Source organism: Cavia porcellus, unplaced genomic scaffold (genome assembly GCF_034190915.1).
Source record: "Cavia porcellus strain 051 isolate PalLab524CR breed Dunkin Hartley unplaced genomic scaffold, mCavPor4.1 scaffold_9, whole genome shotgun sequence".
Taxonomy (NCBI): domain Eukaryota; kingdom Metazoa; phylum Chordata; class Mammalia; order Rodentia; family Caviidae; genus Cavia; species Cavia porcellus.
Window position 1 is genome coordinate 26,691,151 of NW_026947492.1, and position 15,307 is coordinate 26,706,457.

Consider the following 15,307-nt stretch of genomic DNA (forward strand, 5'->3'; position numbering starts at 1 on the left):
TTGTTTGGACAATTAAAAACACATATCTGGTTCTCTGGATAACTATTAAAGATAACAATACACAATGTATTAACCATTGCTACTCTCCTAATATCTTGTTTTAAGTTTTGTTTTATTTTTTACTTTAAAAATATAAAACAATCAGTACATCCAGATTCACAGCAGTGTTATTCACAATAGTGCAAAACAACCCATGAGTGCATGGCACAGACCATGATCCAGCCTTAAAGTGGAAGGGGAGATGACACGCGACAACAGGGTTGGACCTTGAAGACACTGTGCTAGGTTAAATAAAGCAGGCATGAAATAACAGATATCAGATGGTGCCACTGTCTGGGGGACCTCATAGAGTCAAAAAACAAAGAGACAGTGAGGAACAGTGCTTGCCAGAATGGGGGAATGGGAGAATGACAGGTTTTTATTTGGTGCATACAGAGTTTCACTTCAGGAAGACAAAAGAAGTTGTATAGCTTGATAGTAATAAGGGCTACGGCAATGCGAATGCTCTTTGTGCAACTCACCTGGACACTTAAAGTCTGTTAAAACCATTAATTTTCTATGGTGTCCATTTTGCCACAATTGAAAAGGAGGAACTTTTGGAGGGTGATACAAGCATTCTGTAACCTTTGGGGTGGTACTTTCTTGAGTATACATGCCTATTCACACCTACTGATGTGAGCACTTATTATGGGTGTATGCATTTAAAGCAAATTTGTTTCCTGAATCCATTTTTATTCCTTTCTGTCCTTTCTTCCCTATGCCTTATCTGTGAGTTCTGCACTCTGCCAACAGACTCCCTATATGTTTGAATGCATAAGCGAATATTTAAATAGCCAAGAATTAATTCAACTTTAGAAATGTCCAAACTGTCTACCACGGTGCTTGCCATACCCTGGGTACTAAATACATGCTGATTGTTTAAATAATGAATTGACTACTCTCAGTTCTCCATATTCTAGAGCTCCTGATCCTCAAACTCAAACAACAATGGATGTAAAATGTTTGAAAAATCTAAAAAAGTTAATTGTAGTTGTACAAAGAAAGTACATACTAGTTTTGCTATTATTCCTAAACAATACAGTGCAACAATTATTGCTGTAACATCTACACTGCACTGCACATTATAAGTAAGTGAGAGGAGATTTAAAGTATCCAGGAGGATGTGCATAGGAATGTGCAAATAAATACCTCTTTACATAAGGAACTCGAGCATTCACAAATTTCGGGTTCATCCATGGATATTGAGGGTAGACTTCAACTCATACTTAATTGTTCGTGAAAAATAGTTGCTGTTTATTGCAAGCTTGCTACAATAATATTAGATGTTAAGCTCTTCACAAACTCAAGGCCATTTTCTCCCTCTCAATAACCCAGTGAAGTGGGCATATTGTTCCCAATTTTTTAATCAAGAAATTGAGGCTTAGAGAAATTGAGTCACTTGTGCGGCCACATACAGCCATTACTTAGGCAGCAGAGTTGGGCTCTGCAATCAGCCTTTTTGACTGCAGAGCTGCTGTTCTTAACCTCTTGATAGAGGTTACACTTTATCTTACATTGCACTAAGCACCCACCAACTTGCCGAGTGTAAAGCCCACAGTCACATTGGCTCCTAGCTGTTTCCCTCACATAGGTGACATGGCACGCATACTGCTAAGACAGACCTAGGGACACCTCAGCGCCACTTGTTACACCCAGCTGCATTTCAGACAGCCAAGGAAATGGCCCTGAGATGCCCTCTGGCATGTGCTGACATTGGTGACGGTGGGCTCGCTGTACCCAAGGTGAGCAGGAGCTCTTCCAGCCATGCCTATCTGGTCCAGAACCTGATAAAGAGGGAAGGCTCATGCTCCCCTCCCACTCGGCTGCTCAGAATGTCATGCCAGTGGCTTAGAGAGTCTTGAAAAATTCACAAATACTGCAATTATAACAAGCAGAAGGAAACGGGACAAGTTAAATATCAACTACCTAGGGAGAGAATCATTCAAGTAGAATTCAAATGCCAAAGTCTCCGGCTGTAATTTCAGTGACTTCCCAATTACCTCAGAATGGGTGCTGAGGTCTCTATTAGAAATTGCAGGGATGTCAGTGCATTTGTGTGCGTGTATGCATGTGTCTCTGTGAAAGGGGAGAAACAGAGACAACAATAAAAGACAAATATTCGTCTTCTTAAAAACGTGGAGCACCTACTATGCCCTGGGTACTGTATCAGACACAGAGGATGCAGAGATGAACAAAAAGAGTCAGTGCATCTAACCGGGTTGTGGGAGGAGCCCTGGAAACCATGAAGGGAGAATGGCTGTCTTTAGACGTAGCATGAAAAGCACACGAGAGTACTAATTTGAGTCCCATAATTCCCAGCTCTTACTAGGTGCCTCACAGTGAGTCTCAGCATGAGCACTGCCACGTTAATAAAACACCTGACTGATTCAGTTCCCTGTGCTCGTGGAAACTGTCTCCTTCTCTGCAACAAGGAAGTTCCAAACAACCAAACAGCAAGCAAGAAGACCCACACCAGGACAGCACTGCTGGGTGGTCAAGCTAGGAAAATGCACTAGCAAGGCACTCATCTGAGAGACAACCACACACCAGTAGGGCAGACAGGACCCTCAGGACTGGCCTAGACCTTTGTGAAGTGATCACTATAATGAGCACTTGCATGGGCAGACACACAGTAAGCCATGGATAGTCCGTGACCCACCAGACTGGAAAAAGTGGGGTTGCCCTAGTGTGTCAGGCAAGTGGGCACTGGGGGCTCGGGCCACTCTTCTGTGCTCTCTTTGACTGTGCAGGAATTCCATGTCAGCCTTTTGTAGTCCTCCTCATGCATACTCTTGTTCTTGCTTCTTGGTTTCCTTCTTTCTCTTCCTGCGGAAAGTCTCTGTCCTCTCATGTGCCTTCCCATTGTTCTGCTATTTTCTCTATCTATCTGCTCTTCTTGGTTATTATTTATCAAGCATCACGCAAATTTATTGTGACAGATGTATACATGAATCAAATACAATGAAAGTGATGCATTTTTAAATTAAATTTGGTTCAGTAGACAGTGCTACGAACTCCCAAAACTTGTGAAAGTACTCTGAAATGTCTTTTGAGAAATGATTGTACATTATCTCCTTCCTATTACAACTACTTTTCTTCAGCCGCGGTAATCACGATAAACACAAAATAATCATATTCATTTTTCCTCCTTTGCGTAATTACTCCTACAACAACGCTATTTTGTATTATTCTTCATTACCAGCACAGAGCGTCTGGGTAACTGTGAGTTAAATACTTGTCTGAGGACTAGCCAGAAAACTTAACAACCACTTACAACATTCTTTGTTCCCAACATGCAATGGAAACTTGGTTAATCGAGATACCATAAATCTTCAGACTCACTGAAAATGTTTAATATTCCAAACCAATGTTTTAAAACTTTATCGATCAGCACTTTTATGGGAAGCCAGGTCAAGTCCTGCAGCATTTCTTACATTTAAATAAAATGTATCATTTCCAGGGAAAAAGGAAACTAAAACAGGTCACATGATTTTCTCCAGGGCAAAAATCAGCATCAAGGTGAGCGAGGACCATTGGCTAGAAATTGAAATACGGGTATAAGGAAGGGAAGAAGGTTTAGGAAATGACACATTTTAGGGTTTAAAGTGAGTGTTCTCTTTTGCCTACACTCCAGGCGTCACTTGCTTCCTTAGAGTACCCAGTGGCAGGATTTTGCTTATTCTGCCTTCGTCTAAATGTCCTTCAAGGTACTGCAATGCTGTGGAAGGTCACACAATGGAGGAGCAGAAGCACAACCTCTGGTACAGATTCAAAGCCACCACTTATAACCACCAGTGATCTCTTGACCCTATGCTGGGCCCTCTAATGATTATGGTTCCATGCAGGTTTGCAGGACACGTTTCCCCCAGCTCCAAGAGGTAGTTTGATGTGTACTTGAATGCAGGTAAGGTGGTTAAGAAACGGAGAACCTAAAGGCAGGGCGGCAGACAAACATGGCCCTCAAATTCCACACTGACCACTGACCCTTCCCCCCAGTAGATGAGCAGGACATTTTAAAAGGGGGAACTCTGGGGTTTTTTCTGCTTGTAGAACATAGAAACCTTCTCTGATCTATAGAAATGGGAAAGAAAGGGGTGTCCTAAAATTGAGAAGCAGCAGAAAGGTCCTCTCAAACAGAGTTGAACTCTGTCACATAAAAGCCATGTGACTAAAGGCAAGTCACTTAATTTTTCTAAACGTGAATTTCCTAGGCAGTTAATTGGGATTGCAATACCCTGAAAATTACATGAAATGATAGATAATTGATGTGGCATCTGAAACCCAGTAAATCATGGATAATAGGAGTTTTTGTTTGTGGCAGAAGCATACTCCCTCTCCCAGGGCCTTTGCCGATGTTATTAAAAGGTGTGTGATATGATCCCTGAGGGAGAGTAACCAAGTCTCAAGTCCTGTCTCTCTCTACCAGGAAGATGGCACAAAGGTCCAGGCAGGGCAAGCACCAAGCAGAGCAGGACGTACAGCTTTGATCACAGCTATACTTTAAGAAAAGTACAGCAAGGTATAAGCAGCACCAAGTAGGTGTCCTGGAAGCTGAGGGGACTAGGTGTAGACAAAGATTCAGAGAACCCAGGCTCTCCCTCAGCAGCCATGTAAACTACAGCTCCATGCAAACTGCAGGTCCAGGTTCACCAAATACAGTGTCAGCACAAGTGGCTTCCTTCAGGACTAACAACCAACAAACAGATCTGGTGCTGTCTTGTCCGTACTTAAAAATAAATGAAGAAAGGGTAGCACTTGGTTCCTAACGTAATAGGCAATATAAATTTCTACAGCTGTCTTGGACTAATTCCCTCTTCTCATCTTGTAACTGTGAAGACTGCTCTCTGTTAATAATAAGTACTTGTAAAAGTCCTCCCCTGGAAAGGTCAAACAAGACCTACTTGACTGTTCCTCTCCACCACATCTCACTACCAGATCCTACCATATCAGCCTCATGCTGTGGCTTCTTCCCTCCCAGGTGCCGAGAAGTAAGCACAGTAAGAAAGCCACGGGCAGAGTCCTTTATTAGAAGCTGAAAGAAAGGAAAACAGAAAGCTCTAAACTGAACCCAAGGGCAAAATTTACTAAAAGGGGCCAAATAATTAGCCAAAGAGCTTCAATAAGGGCTGCTGGGCTTTCCAGCATGGTTCCGGAAGGTACAAGGCATCTGTCTTTAATGTTCCAAACATCTTTCTCCACTCCCTGCTCTGGAGGGCAGGTGTGTGAGGTATGTATTAAAGAATGGAAACCAAAACCCACCAACTAGGGATACTACATAGTGTCACAGACATAAGCCAGCTCTGTTCCTGCAGACTTGGAGGGTGCTGCACTGTGACCCAACTCAGGATGTCCCACAATGTGGAGCACCACCGGTCTTGTTCAACCATCTCCTTCATCAGTGACCAGGAAAATCTTTCTAGAGACTTGACAGCCTCCCTTCCAAATGCTTCCTGTAGCTGCTAAGAAGATTTCTCCTAACTCTGCCACTCTGCTTGTTGTCTAGCCCTCAGGGATAATGAAGACTCTGGTGTAGTTTGAGATCAGACTGCAATCAGCAGTGGATTCACCTGTCCCATATGGTAAATGAATACACAAGTGTCCAAATGTTCCAGCATCAGACTTAAAGAAAATGCAATAATCAGTTTTCCCATTGCCCAAACTACCTGACATTCCAACTTAAGGAGAGGTTTGGTTGGCTCACAGTTCCAGGGGTTTGGTCCATCGTTGGGTGATTCCAATCAGCAACAGCCTCACAGAAGGTGGAGTGGAGCAAAGCCCCTCCTGCTGTGAGGACTGAGAACCAAGGGCACCAGGCAGAGAGACCAGGGACCAGGTACAGACCTCAGGGACATGCCTCCATGACTCCACGCCTCCATGACATCTAGTCACACCCAGAAGTATGTGTTACTAATCTCCCAGGCAGTCCCCAAGCCAATCAAGTTGACAATTACGCTTCACAGAAAATGAAACTGTTTAGACATAAACAGTCCATTGCTGTCGCAGTAGAAATCTATTAGAAGAGGTTGAGTCTCATTAAAGTAGATTAAAGCGCTCAACCCTACTTATTTTGTAACCCTTAGTGGCCCACATAAGGTCCATATTCAATACATAAGCTCCTGGAGCTTGCAGTCTACACATGAAGAAATCACAATCCATGGCTTGTGTCTACTAGAACAGAAATCTGTAGCAAGTGTTTCTGGAATTCAAATGAGGGTAGTTATTAACCACAGAAGCTAGGTGAAACTGAAGAAATATTAACATGCTTTAAAGTGGTGTATGAATATATGGGTTCAGGGGGAGAGGAAGTGGATGAAACTAGAACTTATAACCATTATCAGGAATTATTGAGAAGTCCCTGATACAGTTGTACCTGGCACTCTCAGGTAGCCCTACAGATCAGCAGGCTCTACATCCATGGATTGATCCAAATGCAGACTGAAAATACTAAAAACATTTAATCATATGCATACTGCATATATACAGAATTTGGGTTTTTGTCATTAGTGCTTATTTAATAGAATGTAACAACTATTTACATAGTACTTGTATTGTACAGATTATTTTTTAAAATGTGGTTATGAAGCCAGGTATGGTACTATATGCTGGTAATTCCCACATGCTGGGAGCCTAACATAAGAGGATCCCAAGTTCAAGACCGTCTGCAAAATTTAGCCATTCAGCAAGACCCTGTCTCAAAATAAAGAGGTGGGGGTGTTTGGGGAACATAGCTCAGTGCAAAGGTCCTGGATTCAATTTGCAGTACTTCAAAAAAAGAGGATTGGAAGATTTTAAAGTATACCAAAGGATACACATGGATTATATGAAGGTAATCTGCCAGTTTATATACATGACTTGAAGATCACCAGGTTTTACTATTTTGTGGATTCAAAGGGATGATTTCATATGTTGTTTTTAAGTTAACAGAACAATGCTGTACCCCTCACGTCTTTTGCTATCTCAGGGAAGGTCGATATTTTTCTCGTATATACATTACTGAACTCAAGTGTCTAAACTCACGTAGTTAATGTGAGGTAGAATGAGAGGCAGAGTGAATGATCCAGGCCCTGAGCATTTCAGAGCACTGAAGTAGCCCCAAGGAGAGGCGTGTGCACACCTGGAGGAGATGTTACTGTTGGAATTCAGAGGTAGAGAGGTTTATCAGGGCTCACAGTGTGAAAAGTCTCAGTCGCCAGCCACAGGCTCCAAGGCAAAACACTGTGGTAGAGGGGCCAGGAGCAGGAAGGCTGCTGGCTTCACAGCAGAGGAATCAGAAAGACAAGAGTGAGCCATGGAAGACAGGGCTGAGGACCCGATCTGTTTCCCAAGCCCATGTCCCATGACCCACTGTACACACACACACAAATGTACTCTACTAATCTCCTGGGCACCTCTGAAGCAGTTGACAATCAGAGTCAGCATTTCAGCCATTTCAAGGGAGAGACAGAGAAAGGGCTCTGGATGCCAGCCTTGCTCAGGCATTTTAGGGCAGAAAACCTTTAGAGCAATGCTTCTTAACTCGCGCTTCACATTAGGAATACTGGAAGAAATCTTTTCAATGCCCACATCCATGCCTAACGTCAGAGATGTTGATTGCCTCTGTCTGCCAGCTGGTGTTAGTGATCTATTTTTGGAGTGTGCCTGTTTCTTTAGGTGCTGGAAACTAAACTCAGGACCTTAAGAAAACTAAGCATGTCCTCTACCACTGAACTGCATCCCCAAGCCCAAGCGGAATGTTAAGAACCATTCTAGGACTCTGACTAGCAACCCAAACTGGCACTGCCATGTGAGCAGCCCCTTGTAGACCTGAGCCTGCTCACCTGCCTCTATGCCTTCACCTGTCCAGCCCAAGAGTGCTACTTTCACACTGCAACAGTCCTTATGCAGCTTTGGCACCTTGAAGACTAAAACTCGAAAATCTATGCATGGGAATAAACCAAAAGATGCTCTGAATTTCCTAACTTATACAAAAGGAAAGTGTTCTGGTGGAGGGTACAAATGCAGAAAGTCACCTGAGTGAACCACCAAGGTTGTTCTTGGGGAATCCACTGCCCCGCTTCCTTCGGCAAAATCCCACTGTGCTTTCTATTCCTTGGTAGCAGTCAAGCCTCACATACTTGATTCTGAACAGATTAGCTCAGAACTCCAAAGCAAAGTGTGAAGACAGTTTAGAAATGAGCCATGAAGCAGAACCCCAGATCAGCAAGCCTGGATCAGCCAAACTGACCATCAAGGTGTTGGGGGGAAATAAATAAATAAATAAAACAGGAAAGCAAGCCAGTAGCCGCCGGTGGGAATCTTTCCTGCTGAGGAAGAGTCATAGCAACAACCACAGCAAACACAGGTACTCTATGGTACCCCTCATACTGCCCGCATGTGTGCACCGCACAGCCCCACAGAGAAACTAAACCAAATTCAAGGTTGGCAGAGGCTAATGGAGCAGATACAGCTGGGGGCATCCATGCAGTCCGGGTGGTTAAATGGAGGCCAAAGCTCCATGCCCACCATCATGGGCTGCAGTCCTCTTTCATCCACGGTTCAGACACAGGACTTCCAGATGCTTGTCATATCCAATCTAATGGAAAGGCACAGAACATTTTTAACCCAACAGCAGATAATTGTAATGAAATGATTCTGGCCAAGAGGGCCCATTTGTAATAATGAATTCAAATCAGATTCATAGAAGCTATAATTCAACCATAGTGAATAGCACCTTCATTTTCCATGTCATCTCTCTTCCAAAAAGGCAAAATAACTCAATATTCAAATAATTATTTTTACTTTTCAAGTAGGCCTATGAAGTAGTTATGAGGGAGATAATATTGCCTCACTTATATAAAATGAGTTTTCACCCACGTTCCAAACTTGAGTGCTGCCGTTGGAACATCGCTTCCCAATGTCCCCTGCTGCAATCAAAGATCTGTCACAACAAAACTGATATCCCACAAGAAGGAAATGATTCTGCTTTAAGCTGTGGAAAATCTAAAGGATGGACCCAAGCTTTTCAATCTGTTTGCTTTTCCTCCCAAGTCTTCACTCCTTATCTGACTTCATTCAAGATTTAGAAATAGATGAGATATAATTTCATCCAGTTACTTGCACTTGCAGAAGCTCTCTGAGCTCAGAAGCACTGGTATCTTGTGAAGTTTTATGCATTCTGCATATTTGATGTATTTAGAACTACATTTCCAAGCAATGAATTCTCAGAAAACACTGATAGGGAATGCAAGGAGTGACTACACTGAAGAATTACAGAACTGGTTGTGTAGCTCAGTGATAGAGCACTTGCTTAACATCAACGAGGCCCTGGGTTAGAGTCTAGCAAATCAAAAATACATAAATAAAACAAAAAGAATTCTAATTAATTAAAACCAAAATTCAGGATCAAATAAAACAAGGTACATTTCCATAGGGTCGAAGGCACGGGGTTCCAGTAACTAGAAGCATGGCCTCTTCCCCAAAGTACTGACAAATTTTTTTGTTAAGATGAGAACACAAATGTTAGCCCATAAAGAAAACAGAAGGAAAGAGACTGAGACCCACAGAAATTTGCAAGCGATGTTGATGTTCTTTTCAGAAACACGATTATAGCAGTGAAATAAAAACCTTTAAAAATTCAGGGAACAATAAGCATCAAGTGGTGAAAGCAAGAAAGGAGGAGAATAATAATAAACAAAAGCGTGTCAGCTGGAGGAATCTGCTAGAAACAAAGGAAGTAATAAAAGAGAGGCTTATGCAATATAAAATTGTTTAGGTGTGAAATACTGTACTTCATTCCTGTAGGCCAGTAGTTAAAAAGAAAAGCACTGAAGACAGACAAAGTCAATGCAAGATCTGTGCTTACTTTAAGAAAAAAAAAAAAAAATGTATCCTGTAATCAGGTACCAGAAGATAACGGTTCTTCTTGACCACGTAAGCTGTCGTTTGTTTTCCACAAAGCACAAAAAGCAACTCTGCAGCTTTTCCTTTTTTATTCCCATCCCCATTACCAAGCCCAGCTGCTAAACATTAGAATTGAAGATCATGAAAACAGGCCAGCAGCTAATAAAAAATGGGAAATCAAAGCTGGCCCTCTGCTGGCAGAGTCGCTTAATACATCCCAGGAAGCAGAAAGCTCAAGTTTTTAAGTTTCTGGGTTCATTCAGAGGGGCAGGCAGGGGAGAGAGGGTTTTGGAAAGTTCAGCACAGAGACTCTCCCCAATACTGAACCTGGTGTCTACCTGGAGAGGCGAGAAGGTAGACAGCTATGTCTCCTTGACTACCCTCCTCACAGTGCTAACGTCTGCTCCTGGGTCCACGGTTGATGTGCATGGACGCTCTGTACTCCTCTGCCTTTGAATAGTCTCAAAGATGTGTCCCGCAAAATCACTTCCCCAGGGCAGGCTCAGAAACTTCCTGAAACAGTGAAGCAGGGATAGTGTACTCTTGTCTGGGACAGGCTAAGGGATGCACATAGGGGCAAAAGGGCATGTCCCCTGTGCAACGTGTAAGGGACATCTCTGTTTCCTTTCTCCTCCTACAGCCTACAAACAGAAACAAAGAGGAATCTGAGCTCAAGAAAAGATTCAGCTGAGAACCACCTAAAGTAGCAAAAATCCACACTTAACCACAGGGTTCAGGAAGTGAATATAAGTATCCAAAGACCTCCATTCCTTCTCCCAGGAGAGTCTGATCTCCTTGCAAGGGAAATCCCACCAGGAAAGAGCAGGAAGGAAACCCCGCCCTCACTCTTCCCTTGCAGAAGCCAAGCATTTTGGCTGCAGAATCTGGGTCACAATGTTTTATTTTCACCATAACCATCAAAGTCATAGGCAGGGCAAACACATTCACCCCGTGTACACTGTGAGCCACAGTTAGCTGGGACGTCCCTGAATCTGTCTCCTAGGACCAGAACTGCCTCATTAAAGGGATAAAAGATGATATCTGCTGAGCTGGTGAAAAGTGGTGGCTGCATTTTTATTAAAGTCTCTGCTGCAGCAGGCCCAGTCCCCAAAGGTGCATATTCCAAGAATCTCACCCTCTGCCTCCAGCTGGAAAGTCACTCTCTGTAACTCATTAAGGTAAAACAAAACGCTTCCCTATTGTGCTGTTCACACGGGAGCAATGGTGTTGCATAAAAGCTACATGCTTCCTCTTTTTGGCCCCAGCCTGCAAAAATAAAACGGCTCTTACAATTTACAGCAAGAGCCCCCGGCGCACCACACGAGCTTGGCCCCAGCGGATGCGTCTTCAGCACACTCATAGGCCTGGCCCCTTAACTCCAGAGCCTCATGTTGTTGGGTCCCCCTCTGAAAGGCGCAAGCCTAGCCCTCCTGAGCACCACAGAGGCCTTTCACATAACTCTGGCCTGGGAGACAGCACCCAGGGTCATAGCTCCAATCCAGGACCTCTGCTGTCCTCATCATGCGCACAAGCAAGAGGGAATCGAACCTTGCCAGGGCCCCGCAAACACATGGAGACCCAAACATGGGCTTCAAAGCTCATGATACAAGTGCAGGTCACGCAATGCACACCAAAGACAAAGCTGTCCAAGTAAACAGGCATCTGCAACCACCGGACGCAAGCGGTCACCTCTTCGGCCTGCAGAAGGCCCTTGCCCATGCGCAGCCAGCCAGCCCACACGCCTCAGTGAGACTCGCTCCCCCTTGCTCCCTGGCCCCCACCCCTGGAAACCATGTCTGAGGGGCTCAGTGCCCCGCAGCTTGCTGGCTCCCTACCTGAGGGTGGCGCTCTCCCCCTGCCGGACTGTCACATTGTCCATCGCTTTGGGGAAGGTGGCATCTCCGCTCCGCACGGGCACTCCTGTGGGTACAAGGAACAGCAGCCTGAGAGACACGACCACGAGGCACTTCCAGGGCAGGAACAGGTGCCCACAGATCCCCATCCTCGACAGCCGCAACTTCCCAGAACTCGGGGTGCGCAGGTCCGGTCCCCCACCCCGCACACAGCCGGTCTGCGAAGTGGCGTGGCGAGGGCGGGAAGAGCGCGCGGCGCAGCCCGGAGAGCGGACGTCCAGGCTCTCCGGAGCCGGCGGTTCTTCCCGGTCCTGCCTCAGGGTCCAGCCCGGCAGCGCCAGATGCCCCCTCCTGCGTCCGGGAAGCGCCTTCTCGCTGCTCCCCTGGGAAGGGGGAGGGAGAGGAGGAGGAAGGTGCCGGGATGAAGGTCACAGACTGCGCGCTCTCCGCCTCTCTCCCAGACGCTACTTTACGACGCAGTTGGGCACGTTCTGCAGAGGTCTGGCATCAAAAGTTTATAACCCAGAGAAGGCGGCAAGTGGCTGACATCAAGGAGCCGTCAGAGAAAGCTCCCGCTTCGAGGAGAAGAGAAAATGTTTTATTAGCTCACACACATGTACGGATGTATTTATAAACCAGCCCCAAGTCTCGCATCTGCAACCCAAAGGCGACAAAAAGTTGCGCGCGCGGGTCCCGCCGCCGCTGCGTCCTCCAGCCCGCTGGGCGCCGCCCGGCGCAGCTCAGGGGGCACTGGGCGCTGCGGAGCCCCCGCCTCCTCCGGGACGCGGGCACGCGCGGACGCCACGCTCTGCTCAGCGGCCGCCCCCGGCCTCCGCGCCGCCTTCCTCCCGGGAGCAGCCCCGACGCGCGCGGGCCCCGACCGCCGGGGTTGTCATGGCAGCGGCTCCATCCCTGACCGCCACTTTCTCCCGGTGCCAACTGGAGCGCGCGGGCGCCGACTGCAGGCTCATCCCGGGGTGCGGGCGCGGGGCGCTGCGTGCACCTTAACCCCCGCCTCGCCGGGCCCAAGATGATCGCCCACAAGGGTTCCAAGCTCTCCGGATACCCAGGCAAGCTCAGAGTGGTGCGCTCCACTCGGAGGCTCCCGTTACCTAGATGGGGGTGGGGAGCTGGAGGGAGGACTCTCAGGAGGGGGTGCAGGGGAAAGCAGCAAATGGAAAGCTGACACCAGCACCTTCCCTCTCCGTTGCCAAACCCTGCCCTGAGGACTGAACTGCTGTCCCACCCTAAAACCACCTAGGGTCCTGCCACCGTGCCTCAGGATCCACGCCTAGGCCACTGAGGTCCCCTGGGCCCACACAGGAAGATGGAATGTGCTTGATGCTCTTCTGACTGACCTGGAGACCCTGGCTCCCCTGCTCCTGCAACTAGCAAATCTGAGTTTCTTCTTAGAGCACAAGGTGCAAAACAGCCCTCCTTACTCATGCTTCTCACTGCAATCAGAAGCAAAGGCGGGGAAAACACATGGAGATCCTAAATAGTGGTGGAACTGGTCTCCATACAATCTGCCTCTGGCGTTATGATCACAGGAAGGACCCTGACAGGGTTCCCTGTGGCCAGGGACTGCAGGAAGTGTTGCGGGCCAGTCTCCCTGGGCCCTGATTCACTCCCTGCAGCTCCAGCCAGAGCTCTCTGGCTTTCCTTGGGCCCTCATTCTTGTTGCTACTCTGCCTAGCAAAAAGCACCTCTCACTTCGTGGCTCTCATCCTGGTATCCTAGTTTAATGGTTGCTATGTGCATCGGCTCTACTGTATTCTTTCTCAGACCTTTTTGTTAAATTAGACTGGGCTGTGCACAATTGGCAAAATGAAATGTAATTCAAAAATACGCATTAAGCTCTTCGCGTTTATTACTTTCGTGCTGACGGATGTGAAGAGGTACTACCTGCTCTATCTGCTGAGGCAAACTGAGCACAGACAGACACTGCCCCTGTCCTCACTGTAGGATGATGACTTCACATACGTATTTTAGGCTTTAAAATGTTAATTAGAGCATGTTAGGGAAAGTGCATATTTACAACTAGCTGCGTCAGCAACTTCATGCATTACCCCATTTCCAAGGAACAGACAGAGTTTAGGCAGGACTACAGTACAGCAGTCATCCCTGAGCTCCTGGGCTACAAGGTTGAAGGGCGCAAGCATGCAGAGAGGCCGGGGGTTGCCAGAAGCTGAGGCTAAGCTAGGCGTGCTGGTGCACACCTGTAATCCCAGCACTCAGGAGGCTAAGGCAGGAGGACCAGTGCAAATTCAAGGGCAAGTTGGACTACATAGCAAGACCACATCTTCAAAATGGGGAAAAAACGAATTTGAGGATCACTCACCAGCTTTCAGTGGCACGTGTTAAGTGCACCTCAATTTTTCTATGTTCACATTGTGCATAAGCTTCTCCACCCTGTGTTGACCTGGACTGGAGTCAGCAGCTCCTTTTCGTACTTCACCCTGTATAAAGCTAAGAGCCGGAGGCTGTGTCTATGCACGATGCTCTTCAGCTTCGGAGCAAACATCCTGAACACTAGTGGGTGGCAGTAGTGCAGTCTGCTAAGGGAGCAGCGCAGGTCACACATTGCTGCTGCTTTGCTGTGGGGACCCAGCTCTGCTCTTCGCTGTGGATCCTGTTAAGTCCCAGAAAAGGAGAGAGCGTGGTTGCTCCATCAGCACATGAGAGGAGGCTGGACATAGGAAGAATTATTGGCAAGCTAAAGAAAGGAAAAAGAGCCCCTGAGGTTCAGACAGGCTGAGGCTAGGGAAGAAGGAGGCAGAGATAGGCTGAATGAGCTTTCCCAATAATGCAGGTTCTATTCTTGAGAAGAAATAAACCATACATCTCATTTTTGGCCCAGCCGTCTCCTGCCAACTAAAGATAGCCAGAAGCCTAAAGAACAAGCCTGTGTCTGTTCTTTCCCTGGCTCCTGGTTCAGTATCTGAAAGTGAATGCTTTGAATTCAAGGACTAATAAATCAGAGAGAAAACTGACAGATGGATCTGTATATTAGTCTGCGTTAGTGGGCAGTTTGGAGGAGACTCTGCTCATCGATAAGGCACTGTCATGGGCTAGAATGCCCATTTCTAGAATAGAAGGCTACAACAAATTGATATTGGAAAAAGAGCTGAGGTTCACAGTGCGCAGTACTGACTACCTCACATCAGTAATTTTCAGTGAACTACTCTGACCAAGAGTTCCCAGAGGAGGCTTGCGCCACTTTTGCCATGTCAAGTTACACAGGGAGGTGCCAACATCAGTCAGGAGGCAAAAAGACCAAGGAGAAATCACTTTGGAGACTCTATGGTGCCCCCATGGGCAGGACGAAGCCAGGAAGGGAAGACCAATTTCGTCCACTTTAAAGCAGTATAATTGAAATAGTTTGGACAGGTCTTGGGATATCAAGATGATCTCTAGTCTGAATGTGGGGTGACTTACTGTATGTTTGTCATCTTTTTGTGCTTGTGACAAAAAAGCTGAGGAGAATATGTTGAAGGAAAGATTTATTCTGGCTAATAATGTCAGAGGTGTCAGCC

The 15,307-nt window shown here is 46.4% G+C and overlaps 1 protein-coding gene across 5 annotated transcripts in view; it reads right to left on the reverse strand.

Annotated features, from left to right (window-relative positions):
• Positions 1–15,307, reverse strand: part of Opcml (opioid binding protein/cell adhesion molecule like) — a 1,064,190-nt gene that overhangs the window by 476,768 nt on the left and 572,115 nt on the right. The window contains exon 2 of one of the 5 annotated variants that reach the window (XM_063256111.1): positions 11,754–11,838. In XM_063256111.1, the coding sequence (XP_063112181.1) occupies positions 11,754–11,838 (85 nt within the window). Of the gene's footprint in view, positions 1–11,753; positions 12,853–15,307 lie in introns of those variants that run through there. The other 4 variants (XM_063256110.1, XM_023566162.2, XM_013155627.3 and 1 more) reach the window with 4 other exon arrangements.